The following is a 15,524-nucleotide window of genomic DNA, read 5'->3' on the forward strand; positions in this document are numbered from 1 at the left end:
AGTTCTTTTACTAACTTCCTTGAGCCAACCACCTTATATTTCTTTCCAAACCTTCACATTTTAAAATATGTCTTAATCACCTGCTAACATTCTTGTTTTTAAAAGCCTTTATAAATGGCCAGGCACAGTGGCTCATGCCTGTAATCCCAGCACTCTGGGAGGCCAAGGCAGGTACATTGCCTGAGGTCACAGGTTCCAGACCAGCCTAAGCCAGAGCAAGACCTCTCTCTAAAAATAGCTGGGTGTTGTGGTGGGCGCCTTCAGTCCCAGCTCCTTGACAGGCTGAGGCAAGAGAATCACTTAAGCCCAAGAGTATGAGCTTGCTGTGAGCTATGACACCACAGTACTCTACCAATGGCGACAAAATGAGTCTGTCTCAAAAAAAATAAATAAATAAAAATCCTTAATAAAACATGCAGTCGTATGATCAATAGAAGACAAAGTGAATACACCACGCTTATAGATGTTCTTCCATGTGCTTCATTAAATTAGGGTCTATCACAAATATAAAGTGTTCTCTGTGTTAAATTATTTTGATCCTATAGCTTTGTATTTTAAAAATTATAATAATTCAAATGGGTGCAGCGGCTCATGCCTGTAATCCTACCACTCTGGGAGGCTGAAGCAGGAGTACTGCTTGAGCTCAAGAGTTTGAGACCAGCCTGAGCAAGAGTGAGACACCCCCCACCCCCAGGTGTCACTGAAAACAGAAAAACCAGCCAGGTGTCACAGCAGTGCCCGTAGTCCCAGCTACTCAGGAGGCTGAGGCAGAAGGATCACTTGAGCCCAGGAGTTTGTGGCTACAGTGAGCTAGGCTGATGCCATGGCACTCCAGCATGGGCAATGGAGTGAGATTCTCTCAGAATTAATAAATTAATTAATAATTCTGCTACATGGATCTTACCAAGGTAGTTGGAGAACTGGGGATGTGTTCAGAACGACTAGCATCTGACACACAGTAGTGGTCTTACTAAAGATATTTCAGTGAGGTTTCTTGAAGTTTTATTAACAAGAGTAAACAAAATAAATAACCAACAAGCTTCCCAAAATAACCTAGTCTTTCTCAACATGGTATCATGGAATGCTTGACAGAACATATGTCAGGGAAATAACCTATTAATTCATAACAAGTTCAAAATATACATCAATTAAAATTACACCTTTATCACTCTCTCTCAACCTAAATTTTCTTACTTTTCTTTTCCTTGATAAAAGTAAAAAGCAGGGTGGTACCTGTGGCTCAGTGAGTAGGGCGCTGGCCCCCTATATAGAGGGTGGCAGGTTCGAACAAACTTTGGCCAAACTGTAAAAAAATAACTAACTAAATAAATAAATAAAAATAGCCGGGCATTGTGGCGGGTGCCTGTAGTCCCAGCTACTCAGGAGGCTGAGGCAAGAGAATCACCTAAGCCCAAGAGCTAGAGGTTGCTGTGAGCTGGGACGCCACAGCACTCTACCCAGGGCGATAAAGTGAGACTCTGTCTCTATTTAAAAAAAAAAAAAGTAAAAAGCAAACAAGCCACTTTAGATGCCAAAGATGTCAATTACAATGCCTCCAGAAGAGGTTTACTGTAGGATCTTGGAGTCGTGTTCTGCATCTAACTAGTATTCTAGACCATGCACACATACACACAAACACACAAACACACACTAGTGAGAAAGTTCTCACTGAGTGACTCACCTTGTTTCAGGGTTGTAGCCTAATATGTAGAAAAATGAATCCACTCGAGCTTTAAACTCTCTAGCAGCAAATATGTCAGAAAAATGAGAGATATTACACTTCCCTCTGGGAAAAAGACAAAAAAAAAAAAAAAATCAATGCATTAGTATTACCCTCAGTTGCTTTGCAAAACCTAAATACTACTGGAGGGGTAAGAGGTCGAGGAAACACATAACTAAATCCGCGACACACACAAAGCACAGCCCAAATTCCATCGCTGATGACCTATTCAGGGTTTTTGTTTCACGACTGCTTCAATATACAACTTTGTGACTTAGCTGCTATTATTTCATCATTTTACTTATGAAGAAAAATTAAAACACAAATACAAACTGGAAGCGGGACTGTAATATTAAACAATCTAGAAATGAAGGGAGAAAAATTATAACCATAGTGAAAATACTTTACAAAAAAAATCAGTCTAAAGCCTTTCTAAACAACCAGAGTAAAATGGGCCTTTTCTTCCTGCGATGTCATGATGGGCAGAAAGGGTAACCATTAAAGCTGAGTGAGTAAGATCTGACGTTTCTCTGGAACACAGCTCCTGGCCAATAAATATGTTTCTTCTCCTATAATGACCAAGAAATTATCTTACTTGGAAATTAAATATAGAGCAATTTTAACTGTTTCAAAATAAAGATGGACTCCAATATACAGGAGTCCCAAATTTTTAAGTATAGTTAAATGAGTGTAAGTTAGAGATTACTTTCCCATAGAAATGTTGCAATAAAGAGCAGTAAGGTTTTCAGGTTCACTTACCAATTAAAAGTTAAACCAATTGTTAGCTGAAAACTACATTACACACTACAAAACTGCTTACAAGCAATGTTTTCATACACCATGTACCCCCTGTGATTGTCAGAACCTGATAACATAGTGTACAACCCAGCCTCCAAATACAGGGGGCTGCGCAGTTCATGCAATTTGATGTTAAACGGCACATGAACTTTATGGCCACCCTTTATATACACACATAGGTAAATTCTGAGGTTCGCAAAGAGGCAGGGAGGATTTAAGTACTATCCAGTGGTCATAGAAGGTAATTTTAATGAAGCCAAGGGCTGCAATGAGGTTAGATGAAACTGAATGGCCTCTATTTCCCATTTCTTACCAACAGCACCGGTACATGCTTTTAGACACCGCCGCCCCACTACAATACAGGCTCCATGGGTGTGCATGCTGAAAACACACATATCAGCTAAGGGCCACCATGGTGGGGGAGAAACTGACCTGGGCATTGACAGGGTTCACTCATTCACTCCCTACTAAGAAATTAAGTTAACTCAAGGCTTTTGTTAAAGAACCTCAGTAATAGACACAAGCTAAGATTGGTTTAGACCATCTCTACTTTGTAAATTAAATAAGAATGCCAGTTTATAAAAATTCTCTTAGGAACTACAGATTAGAAAAGAATCCAGCGTTCCTAGCTTGAAACCTGGCTAGTACAACTGAGAAGAACAGAATTTAAATTTTTTCTATTTTTTTTGGAAGACAGTTTCACTATGTCACCCTTGGTAGAGTGCCATGGTGTTACAGCTCACAGCAACCTCCAACGCTTGGGCTTAAGTGATTCTCTTGCCTCAGCCTCCCAAGTAGCTGGGACTACAGGTGCCCGTGACAATGCCCGGCTATTTTTGTTGTTGCTGTTGCAGTCATCATTGTTGTTCAGCTGGCCTGGGCCAAGTTCGACCCCGCCAGCCTCGGTGTATGTGGTTGGTGCCATAACCACTGTGCTATGGGTGCCAAGCCCTTTAAATTTTATTTAATCTTAATTAATGTACATTTAAACAGCCACATGTGGCTGGTAACTAATATATTCAACAGCAGAAATTTATACATTTCCATCATTGCAGAAAGTTCTATTAAAAGAGCTATAGAATACAAACAAGATCCAATTCAAGGAAAATATAGAATAAGCATTAATTTTCCAAACCCAGAACTACTCTGGTATTTAACTGAAACTAAAGTAAGTTTTTGGGAAAGAAAAGGCAGACTGAACAATGAGCTCCCTCTGAACTACCTGCTTATCCATCCAAGGTGATTCTGTCTCTAAAACCCAAAACAAACAGATTAAGTTCCTTTATCAGTAAAATAGGGACATCTTGTAAGGCTATAAAGAGGTCTATGAAACTCTTTATACTACTTGATGTTACATACAGTAAGTTATTTTTATTTTTATCATTACTAAAGGAAACTAATCCTTCTTTTATTATTCTTTATTTCACCCTAAAACTGGAATAACTAATTAATGTTATACATAACCCTAGGAACCCATAATTCTGAACACAGGCACTGGAAACCGGGTATGTTCAGGCCAGGGTTTATCAACCCCAGGACTATGGACGTTTTGGATTGAACATTTATCGTCAGGAGCTGCCCTGTGCATGCACCCTTGCCCTTGGCCTCTACCAGTAGCATCTACACACATATCACAGTAATGATGAAAAGGGTCTCAAGACATTCCCAGTGTCTTCTGGGAAGGGCAAAATCCCTGGCTTAGGGAAAGCAGAAAGTAGTAGGAATGGAAGCACATCATCTGATAAGTAACTGTGCAGCGGCAGTACACGAATTAGCTCCGCTGCTGCGCCTCCCATCTGCTTACCTGCTGGTGTATGGAAAGGGTTTTGATTTTAGTATGTTCAATGAATTCTTTTGTTGTTTGAAATACTTTTACATTTTTACCCTTTCTTCTGTCTCTAATTGCACTGTACCTCCAGTACAACGTGGACAATAGCAGAAGTAGTGTACACCACTGCCTAGTTCTTCATTTCAGTAGAAATGTCTCTAAATCTAAGGTGTTCCCATAATATGACATTAGCTTTAAAGATACCAAATTATAATCATATCTTTATAGATAATCACATCATTTCTTCCCTTAATTTGGTATACAGTATTAAGAAGCATCTGTGATAGGGAACCAACCTTGTGTTCTTGGAATAAAATCCCAGGTAGTCATAATGTACCTTTATAAAATATTAAAATTAAAAACAAATAGGCCAGATGTGGTGGCTCACACCTGTAATTCTAGCACTCTGGGAGGCCAAGTGGGTGGATTGCTTGAGCTCCAGAGTTCAAGACCAGCCTGAGCAAGAGTGAAACCCCATCTTTACAAAAAATAGAAAAGAACTAGTTGGGTACTGTGGCAGTCACCTGTAGTCCCAGCTGCTAGAGAGGCTGAGACAAGAGGACTGCTCAAGCCCAGGAGTTTGAGGTTGCTGTGAACTACAATGACGCCACAGCACTTTACCCAGGGAGACAGAGTGAGACTCTGTCTCAAACAAACAAACAAACAAACAGGACTTGATTAACTAGATCTAAATTAAATACTTCACTAATTATAATTTATCATATTTTCCTCTTTATACATTTTTATTACTGCTGTTATTAATAAGTTTATTCATAATAGCACAGAAACAATACAAATGTCAACAGGTCAACGAATAAACTGTAGATTTGTACAAAATGAAACAGTATACATACAAAAAACTATACTGCTTGAATATTATGGACAAATCTCAAAACTTCTATGTTAAATACGAAAAAACAGAAAAAAGTATACACTGTATATTGCATTTATACTGAGTTCTAGAATAGAAGAAAACACTTTACAATGACAGAAACCAGAATAGTGGTTGCTTCTGAATGGGAAGTTTTAATGTTTTATTTTTCTAGCCTCCCTGAATAAAATGGGTAAAAAGTTTTGAGAGGGAGCTATCTTGAGGGAACTTTCTGTGATAATGAGTATAAGCCAGGTCTTGTTTAGGGTCAAACAAATTTATGAAAATTTATTAAAATATATAGTTAAAACCTGCCTTTTGCTGTACATTTAAAAAAACTAACGGACAATAAAACAATGAGAAGTATTTAGCATACAGCTGCGGCTATTTTGAAGTTGTATTCTCTTGCAGGTCATGGTGGTTCACATAAGCAGTCCCAGCAATGAGAGGCTGACACAGGAGGACTTCTTGAGGCAAGGAGCTTGCAACCAGCCCACGAACATAGTGAGACAAAAAATAGAAAAATTAGCTGGGCATGGTGAATGTGTGCCCACAGTCCCAGCTACGTGAGAGGCTGAGGCAGGAGAATTGCTTGAGCCCAGGAGTTTGAGGTTGCTGTGAGCTGTGATGATGTCACTGCACTCTAGCCCAGGCAACAGAGTGAGACCATGTCTCTCAATCAATCAATAATACAATGTAATAAAATGCAAAAAGAAAACAAAGATTAGCCAGGTGCGCTCCAAAGGCTAAAGCAGGAGGATCATTTGAGCCCAATGATTTAGAGTTGCAGTGAGCTATAACTGCACCACCGCACTCCACCCTGGGCAGCAGAGTGAGATTCCATCTCTTAAAAAAGAAAGTTGAGGGGGCGGCGCCTGTGGTTCAGTGAGTGGGGCGCCGGCCCCATGTGCCGAGGGTGGCGGGTTCAGGCTCAGCCCCGGCCAAACTGCAACAAAAAAAAAAAAAAATAGCCGGGCGTTGTGGCGGGCGCCTGTAGTACCAGCTGCTCGGGAGGCTGAGGCAAGAGAATCGCGTAAGCCCAAGAGTTAGAGGTTGCTGTGAGCCGTGTGACGCCACGGCACTCTACTGAGGGCGGTACAGTGAGACTCTGTCTCTACAAAAAAAAAAAAAAAAGTTGAGGGCGGCACCCGCAGCTCAGTGGGTAGGGCGCCAGTTACTACACCAAGGCTGGTGGTTGGAACCTGGCCCAGGCCAGCTAAATAACAATGACAACTGCAACAACAACAACAAAAATAGCCGGGCGTGTGGTGGGCACCTATACTCCCAGCTATTTGGGAGGCAGAGGCAAGAGAATCACTTAAGCCCAAGAGTTTGAGGTTGCTGTGAGCTGCCACAACACTCTACTAAGGGTGACAGCTTGAGACTCTGTCTCAAAAAAAAAAAAAAAAAAAAAAAAAAGTTGCAATTCTTGCTAGCTCACCAGCCCTCAAGCCCTGAGCACTGAGCAGAGGTGAAGACAAGGTTCCCAGAAGCAGTAAGGCCACCAGGATTAGCTCTGATTGGTTGGCATCCACTTGAAATATTTTTCATATCAACTCTTATTGAATAGTGCTTACATTTTAAAATGTGTGTATATGGGCCAGGCATGGTGCCACATACCTGTAGTCCCAACTACTCAGCAAGACGATCAGTGAGCCCTAGAGTTTGAAGTTGCTGTGAGCTATAATAATGCCACTCACTACACTACAGCCCAAGCAACTGAGCAAGACCATCTCCAAACAAACGAACAAATAAATAAAATGTGTATATACAGGAATCATTTTAAGTAGTCAATATTATTTACCAAAGCTCCATTCCCACCACACTCTTGCTCAAAAACAGGACATTATTTGTCAGTGTTTGTGGAAGAGATGAGAAAACCACTATCACACACATGCCTCACTGAAATGCACGGTTTCTGAGTGTTTAAAGGTCCTTTATACGTAAAGCAATGCTTCACCGTTAACAGAAATATGAGTAAAAGCAGGGAAACCCCATTTCTTAGGTCCTTTCACTCATTAGTAAAGAAGTTTTGTTAGAAAAGACTCATTTCAGTAATTCTTTGGTGTAGGGTCAAAGAGAATTATACATCCTGGGTTTTGCACCCCTCGTACAGCCCTCTGGCTAGTGGAGGAGGCTACTTAATAAAGGTGATGAAGGAGAGAGAAGAAAATCCATCTAATGCAAAGAGACATTCTAAATGGAAAGCGTGGCCCAGAAACTCACCCCTTCAACCTCCTGCTAACTGGGGACGTCGTCTTATATCTGGGCATATGCAACCCCCCCCCCCCGAATTCATACAGAAGTACACCAGTGTGCAAAGAAGGCTTATAGTAGCAGGTATGCTTAAAATTATGGTCCTTGCTCTTACCTGAATATGAAACTAAAAAGATCTTGAGAGAATCACTATCCTGTCTATTGCAAGCCCATCTGATTAATGACAAGAACAGGTTTTTTTCTTTTTTTTTTTTTAATTTGTTTTCTCTGTTTCTTCTGTTTCTCTGTCTTCCTGTGAGTTTCTTAAAACTTCCCCTTTTAGGATTCCATCTGGATTCGTCTCCAGCAGTGTCTCCGAGGGCATCACCTTGTACGGTTCCCACAGTTGTTGCTCTGGGCACAAGAACGCGCCGAGCGTTAGGTACAAGTTTAAGGAGCGAAATGATTTGCATAGTCTCAAAGTACCTCCCCCAAGTTAGTTAACTACAGGGGAAAAGCTGCTTCACAGTTAAGAAACCTGGCAGAAAGCACATTAAGCAAGTGGTGAAGGCCAGCGTCACCAGTAATCAGCCACGTCAGCCTCAGGAAGCCCATGATGAGACGCACTCAGACATAATCTCTGCAGCTTGCCAAAAATCCACTTCAGCAAAACCAAACTGAGGGACATTTGACTAAGTAATTTAATCAATACTCTTTAAAGGATCAAGGTCATAACAGGCAAGAGAAGACTGAGTAGCCATTATAGAATGCAGAAAGGAGACTAAGAACTAACCAATGCAAGGTGGGATCCCTCATAGGACCCTAGTTCAATGCCGTGGTATCAACGTTAATTTCCTTGTTCTGACACTATATTGTAGTTATGGAAGATGGTCCCTTTGTAAGAGGCAGATGAAGACTATATGAAAACTCAGTACTTCTAACTTTTCTGTGTGCCTAAAAAAATCTTAGGCTGGGTATAGTGACTTATGCCTGTACTTTAGGAGGCTGAGGCATGAGGACTGCTTGAGCCTAGGAGTTCAAGACCAGCCTAGGCAATACAGTGAGACCCCATCTCTTGAAAAAATTAAAACACTATCCAGGCATGGTGACACACACCTATAGTCCTACTTCAGAGGCTGAGGCAGAAAGAGCTCTTGAGCCCATGAGTTCGAGGTTCCAGTGAGCTATTTTCGTGCTACTATACTTTAGCCCAGGGTGAGACAGAGTGAGACCCTGTCTCTAAAAAACAAAAACAAAACAAAAATAAATTTGTTTTAAAGACTATGAAGTATTCAAGGGCAGAGAGTATCTTACTAGGTGTTCCCTCCACCTAATACACATACAGAACCCTTTATCTAGTAGTAGATTAATAAGGCATTAAGTGGTGAGCGAATAAGGAAGTACTAAGCCTGTACAGACCAAACAGTAAGTGTTGTAGGTCTAACTTATTTCACACATAAAAACACTGCAGACTAAAACCAGAAAATGAATCTTAAGCTGCAAAACTAAGAGCTCCGAGACACCGTGAAACTACTTCGGGAACTTGCAGAAGCTAAAGGGATCATTTATTTATTCATTATTATTATTTTTTTGGAGATTGAGTCTTACTCTGTCACCCTGGGCAGATAAAAAAAATTTTTAACATGCTAAAAATTGGTTGTGAAATTGTCTAGAGACATAGTTAATCTATCTCAATCCCTAAACATATCCTTGCTGGCCATAATAAAGTAAAGAGATAAATTAATTGAGGATGAAAAGAAGGGGATAAGAAGCCCCAAAGAGCCAGTTAAGGGTTTCTTGGTCCACAGTCTTCCAGAAAATTCATCTTAAAACATCTTCCTATAGGCTCGGTGCCAGTAGCTCAGTGTTTAGGCCGCCGGCCACATGCACTGGGTTTTGAACCCAGCCCAAGCCTGCTAAAAAACAACAACAACAACAACAAAATAAAATAAAATAAAAAACAGCTGGGCATTGTGGCAGGCATCGGTAGTCCCAGCTACTTGGAAGGCTGAGACAAGACAATCGCTTGAGCCCAAGAGTTTGAGGTTGCTGTGAGTTATGACACCACAGCACTCTACCAAGGTTGACAAAGGGAGACTCTAACTCAATTTAAAAAAAAAAAACTTCCTATAATATGAATCCCTAGGTAAAATGACAGCTTATAACATGACTTATCTTAGAATGTCTTCCCCCAAGTGATAGCTTAACACAGGAAGCAGATAATCAGAGTGGGAAACCAGCCTGTAGGCCAGTGAGACTGTATGATCTCCTAAGCTTGCCACCCACATTCAATACTAGAGAATGCATTGAGGTGAGGGTCCAGGAAACCTGAGAATGGTCCTCAGGTCACATGTTCTCAGAAACTCACAAATCAATCTAGATCCCGGATCATCAATAAAACATTATCCTCAGAAGAAAAGGGTCACAGCAAACAAACTGCAAGCTACAGTTTATCTGCTCATTCTTGGAATATCCCCTGATGGCCCCCTGAGCTAAACTCTTCTCCTTATACCAAAGTATCTGAATATCCAGATCAACCCATACAACAGGACACAGAAAAATAAAATGCCACATTTTCTACATATAATGTACATAGAAATTTCTATGTATAATGTACGCTTTTTTGGTCCAAGGTTTTGAGGGAAGAATAAGGATGCGTACTAAGCAAGGTTGCTATGGCTCAGGAGTGGGTGAACTCCTGGTGCTTTCACAGAGGGCTCCAAGTCCAGGAGGATCCGAGATCCATTGGGAATGGGCCAGAGTGGTTTCCACCAAGCTCTGCAATCAGGGAAATGGGCAGTGGCAGAACTGGTGAGGGCCACACAGAAGGGACCAAGGGCCTCACACGGGCCCCAGGGACTTGCCAGGCTGCCTGCAGGCCACATAGCCTCAGGAGCTCCCACCCCACCAGCCAATGGATGGACATCTCAGCAGTGGTCCCCAAAGTGGCAGGGAGGGAGAGAGAAAAGGGGCAGCCTCCACAGGGCAGGTGGCTGCAGGAGGACAGTGTGATCTGCACGTTTACTGGGGGAGCGTTAGCCCTCCCGAGATGTGTCTCTCCTGGCTGAGAGGAAGCCACTTTCTCCAGGGGCATTTCCCTGAAAGTTTGGGCCAAAAACGTGGTTTGCATTATAATACACAGGAGTGCATTTTACACAGCAATATATGGTAAGTGGGTGCTGGATAACTGGATCAATAACTCAGCACAAAATTACATTTAATTTCTTTTTTTCTGTTTTTCCTTTCACACTTTTAAGAATACAGTTGAGAGTCGATGAACAAAGTACTGCACTACTGGGTCTGAGTGTGAGAAGCTCTGCGAGAGGCTTTCATGTACTTTATCCTACTGGACCCTGACCAGAGAGAGAGAGTGTTTGTGTGTGTGTGTCACTTAGCCATGTGATCTTGAATACATTTGTCAAAGGAGAGCTCAAAGGTCAGTAAAGTCAATACTGGTCATTAAGCCATTGGGCAGGTCCAGGATTCAAACCAAAGTCTTCTAATTTCAGTCTATTATAACACAAAGCCAGCAAAATGCTTACCTGGGAATAAAGAAAATTAAAAAATACTCTGCTCAAGATGCTAAGTGTACTATATGGCAGTTATTAATGAGTGTAATGAAATAAAGAAAATAACCAGTTCTAGAAACTTAGCTTGCAAGGTAGGGCTGAGTGGCGGCCAAGGTCGGGCACCTGCAACGGCGGTGCTGCAGCAGTGCTGGGCCTCAACACGTCCTTCCACAACTGTGCAGGCAGCATATGGAGAGTGGTCAATCTCACAATTTACAGAGAAAGAGCAACAAAGGAATTTTGTTTTCCTTTTGATTCGTGATGGCTAAAGGACAAAGCTCTCTCTCCTCTTTTATAACCCAACTTTAACACCAGCTTGAAAGAAAAGTTATACATCAGTTTCTTCCTGAGTGAATGGGATGACAAGAGCCCCCTCTGAGTTACTGTGAGCAGGATGAATCCACACAACTGAGCCCTTTGATCTTTTACAAGAATGGTGCTAAGCACTAACATTATCAGTCTTTTTCTTTTTTCTCTTTGTTCTCCTTGAGGTTTTTTTTTTTCATTACTTTCATTGGATCCCCTTTTATGTGCCTATACACTATTTTGTGTGTCTCTCAAAACTGAATTTATTTTTAGTAGTATTAGTTTATATCTACAGAGAAAAAAAAATCTTTCTGTGGATAAACTGTGAAAAGAAAAATTGGAAGAAAAAGTTAAAGCTTAATTCTCCCCCCCTCCCTCACCAAACATACACCAAATATTTTTAAGTTCCAGTAATCTAGCTCTGGTGAAGAGAAAAGATACAAACAGAGGTTCCTGGGACACTGTCATTCCATTCTGTTCTATCAGCGGTGATCTGACAAGCAACCCAAAGCTTCTTCAGTGAGAACAAAGCTGCTGGGAGCGAGGAGGGCTCACTAAGCCCCAGACGCCACAACGCCAGTAAGTCAGCAAGTATTTACAGATACCTCCTAGGCCAGCCCAGACAAGAAAGTGACCACTTGTCAGCTAATGTCTTTGAAAAGATTCAATTGTTAAGTTACAAAAAGGATGGTGTATTTGAAGTTAATGAAATTTAAGATAAACGTTTTATTAAACAGCTACCACTTTCCATTACCACTTTAAAGAAACTACTACAGGAGAAAAAGTTCCTATTAACAAAGGTTTTAGTCACATACCCCTGTCTGGAGGGGCCAGTGAAAGGTCAGTGACTTGTACAATATATCTCTAGAAAACATCTGATTGTAAACCTAGCTAGAGTCAATTTATCCATTTCCAGCTGGAGTTAACTGGGAGAACTTGTTCTTCCAAAAATGCTACAATGAGATAAAAATGATTCTAATAATCTGAATGGCATTAACAAATATTCAATATATTCATTTAAAGCAGTTATGTCAAAATATGTTAAGTAACCAGTTACATATCTCGAGTTTTTTAACTGAAACTCTAAATCACAAACAATAGTAAAGACCAGCACAATAACTCTCAAGAAAAACAGAGATAATAGAGAGAGGGTGTAAGAAGTTAAATTACAACAAGATACAGAGAGAGGGAGGGCCAGATGAACGACGATACAGGCAAGCCCTGAAACTTTAGTGACATGGAGTTGACACTAGAAGGTAGTAGCTCACTGAGACCATGGGAGCAGTCAGATCAATACAACGATGACCAAAAGGGATCAGGAAAGATCTGACTTTTTAGCTCCCATGTTCAATGACTTCTTCAGAGGAAAGACCACGTCTCTGGCACTCACCTAAGGGCAGCAGCGTGGTAAGTGTCAACGTAATCCGAAATGAAGAGCTCTCGGTTCTTGATAACTGGGTCTGTGATGACAAGTTCTCTTCCAGAGTCTGTCAAAAAAATTAATTAAGAGGACATTAAAATTGAGTTTCCCAAAACAAGTAGGAAATTTGTTGCAAAACTGTTCTTTCCAGTGTAGACAAAGCACAATAAATAACCAGGCCAAGATATGCAAAACAGAGAAGCGTAATAAAATAGCAAGAATAACAAGAGCAAAGTATTTTTGTGAATTAATAAAGTATCTTGTTGGCTATGTTTTATACCCTTTGTTAAGTTCCTACAATTTGTTAGACTATATTAAGCACAAAAAGGAAAGCGTAGAAATAACTATATCCTAACAACTCATCAATTATTAAAGTATTAAATGATCCTATCCATCTTATTTTTTATTGCTAAATATTCCCAAATGGTGTGAAATCACACGCTGTTTCAGTTGAAAAGAATAACCATGATGGGGCGGCGCCTGTGGCTCAAGGAGTAGGGCGCTGGTCCCATACGCCGGAGGTGGCGGGTTCAAACCTAGCCCTGGTCAAAAACCAAAAAAAAAAAAAAAAAAAGAATAACCATGTTACTATGTTCTATGCTTAACCAAGATCCATATATACTTCAACTGCTTTAACAGAAGTTTCCATAATTTCAAGGAAGAAAAAATTCAGTAATTTTTTTTTAATTCATCCTTTAAAATTATTATTATTATTTTTTTTTTTTTTTTTTTGGGAGACAGAGTCTCACTATGTCACCCTCAGTACAGCGCCGTGGTGTCACAGCTCACAGCAACCTCAAACTCTTGGGCTTAAACAATTTCTTGCCTCAGCCTCCCAAGTAGCTAGGACTACACACGCCCACCACAACACCCGGCTTTTTTCTTGTGGTAGTTGTCAGGGTTGCTTTACCTGGCTCCGGCCGGGTTCAAATCCGCCAGCCTCAATGTATGTAGCCAGCGCCCTACCCACTGAGCTACGGGCGCCGCACCTTAAAATGATTTGTGATTACTGATTTGTTGACTGAAAACCTATCAGAAGACTGGGAAAAGAACAGGCATCAGGCCACACAGAGTTTAGCCCCAGCCCCAGGAACCCCATCTGAAATTCCCTTAGCACCTCTCAACTTCAATTTCCTTACCTAGAACTAGGAAGTGACAAACCTATGTCACATGATTAATGGGTGACAAAATCACCTACCAGGAGGCCTGCCACCTATCAATTTTTTTAAAAGCTATTTATACATTTGTACACTGTAATATACAAATTATGTACATATCTCATGTGCCAATAAAGTTACTAGGCAGAAACTATAATGCCAGAGGGAGAAAAAAATAAGTTGTCCGGAAATACCTTCCTACTGTTCTGAAAGTAAGGGATCAAGCTGAATTTGACATAAATCAGAAAGCTTTGCTTTAAAAACCGAAGTTCACAACCCTGAGCACAGAGAAGTTCAACAATACAGACTGAAGAAAATATACACAATCCTATAGGGATTTCAATATTTTTTGCTTATCACTAGATGAGAAAAGGAAATTTAGACAGAAAATTACTGCTGTTTCCAAAGAAGACCCATCTCTATCCCAAGCTTAAAAAGCAAAAGTAATGAAAAAACTAGGGGGTGGAGGGGATAGTGGGTGATTCCAGTAACATTCTTATTTATAAAAAGCTTTTTCAGAAAAAATGTGCCATAGTGGTTATGTCCATTTAATGAATGTTCTTAGAAAGACCTTTGGCCAAAGCTAACAGATAAAAGAATCAAACTAGAAGGACATATTTACCATTTTCATTGTGTCGATCCTGAACCAAATGTTGATACACAGAATCTGGAACTTCAGATTGGCGGTAGTACCATTTGACGTTCATGAGTAGATGGTCCCTCTTACTCTGAAAAGGAAAATCTAACAGCATTAGGAACAGGATTTCAGGTGCCCACAAGTGTATATCATACCCATGACCAAAACACCCCTGTAAACAGGTGGATTGGGAGACACACAATTACCATCAGGACCACAATAACACATAAGTGAGTTACAATGTCAAATTTTATTTATTTAGAAAGTCTCAATCATAGCATCCTTTCCCTCTTACCCCTCAGACCAGCTTATTTCAGAAACTAAGAAAAAGTTTGATCAAACTAAGCTTATTTCAGGAAACCAATCCTGATTCTGTATATTTTCCCCAGTTTGATTAACTAATTCGTTGAATGTGATATTTTTGTTTAGCATCAACTACACAGTACTACATGAATATATCTTTCTAACTTAATCCTTAATTGTTTTGGTAAATATTTATGTCAGTGTTAGCAGACTGTCAAGATTCATTGAGAACAACAATCTTGAAAAACTACCCGGCAAAGCATGGCGAAGTCATCTCCTCTCCAAGGTTTGCCTAACACCCGGACTGAATTAGAGTCTCCCTCCACTTTTTTGCCACAGTTATTACCATATGCCAAACTAACACAGCAAAGTATGAGTGGTAATGAAGAAACTTTGAGTCAGGGATCCCATCTTATTTATTCTCAGATCTCCTGACAATAGAATGGCTAATATTTAATATTCCATGAATAATGAAGACTTCTGTGATGATAATGGTCCTGTCAAAGCTTATAGGGCACTATCCACGTATCCCTAATAGTTAACTTTGTTCCCAGTTTGTCCAAAGAAAAAAGATCAAATTTTGCACTTTCATTCAAGTTATAGGGCTACAGCTTGGGAAAGATCATCAATATGTGCCTGGTCATAAAAGATCTCCACAGGGAGTGCACTAAGGGTTCCCATGTCTCATAAAAGACTTTCCAACATAGTGAGGCCGAAAC

General features: G+C 40.4%; 1 protein-coding gene across 6 annotated transcripts in view; it reads right to left on the reverse strand.

The window, feature by feature from the left end:
- The window catches only part of RERE (arginine-glutamic acid dipeptide repeats), a 413,923-nt gene that overhangs the window by 156,304 nt on the left and 242,095 nt on the right, over nucleotides 1-15,524 (reverse strand). For all 6 annotated transcript variants that reach the window (XM_053575354.1, XM_053575356.1, XM_053575353.1 and 3 more), the window contains 3 exons: nucleotides 14,488-14,593; nucleotides 12,679-12,775; nucleotides 1,682-1,786 (listed from right to left, as the gene is read on the reverse strand). In XM_053575354.1, the coding sequence (XP_053431329.1) occupies nucleotides 1,682-1,786; nucleotides 12,679-12,775; nucleotides 14,488-14,593 (308 nt within the window). The remainder of the gene's footprint in view (nucleotides 1-1,681; nucleotides 1,787-12,678; nucleotides 12,776-14,487; nucleotides 14,594-15,524) is intronic.

The sequence above is a fragment of the Nycticebus coucang genome, chromosome 22 (genome assembly GCF_027406575.1).
Source record: "Nycticebus coucang isolate mNycCou1 chromosome 22, mNycCou1.pri, whole genome shotgun sequence".
Taxonomy (NCBI): Eukaryota; Metazoa; Chordata; class Mammalia; order Primates; family Lorisidae; genus Nycticebus; species Nycticebus coucang.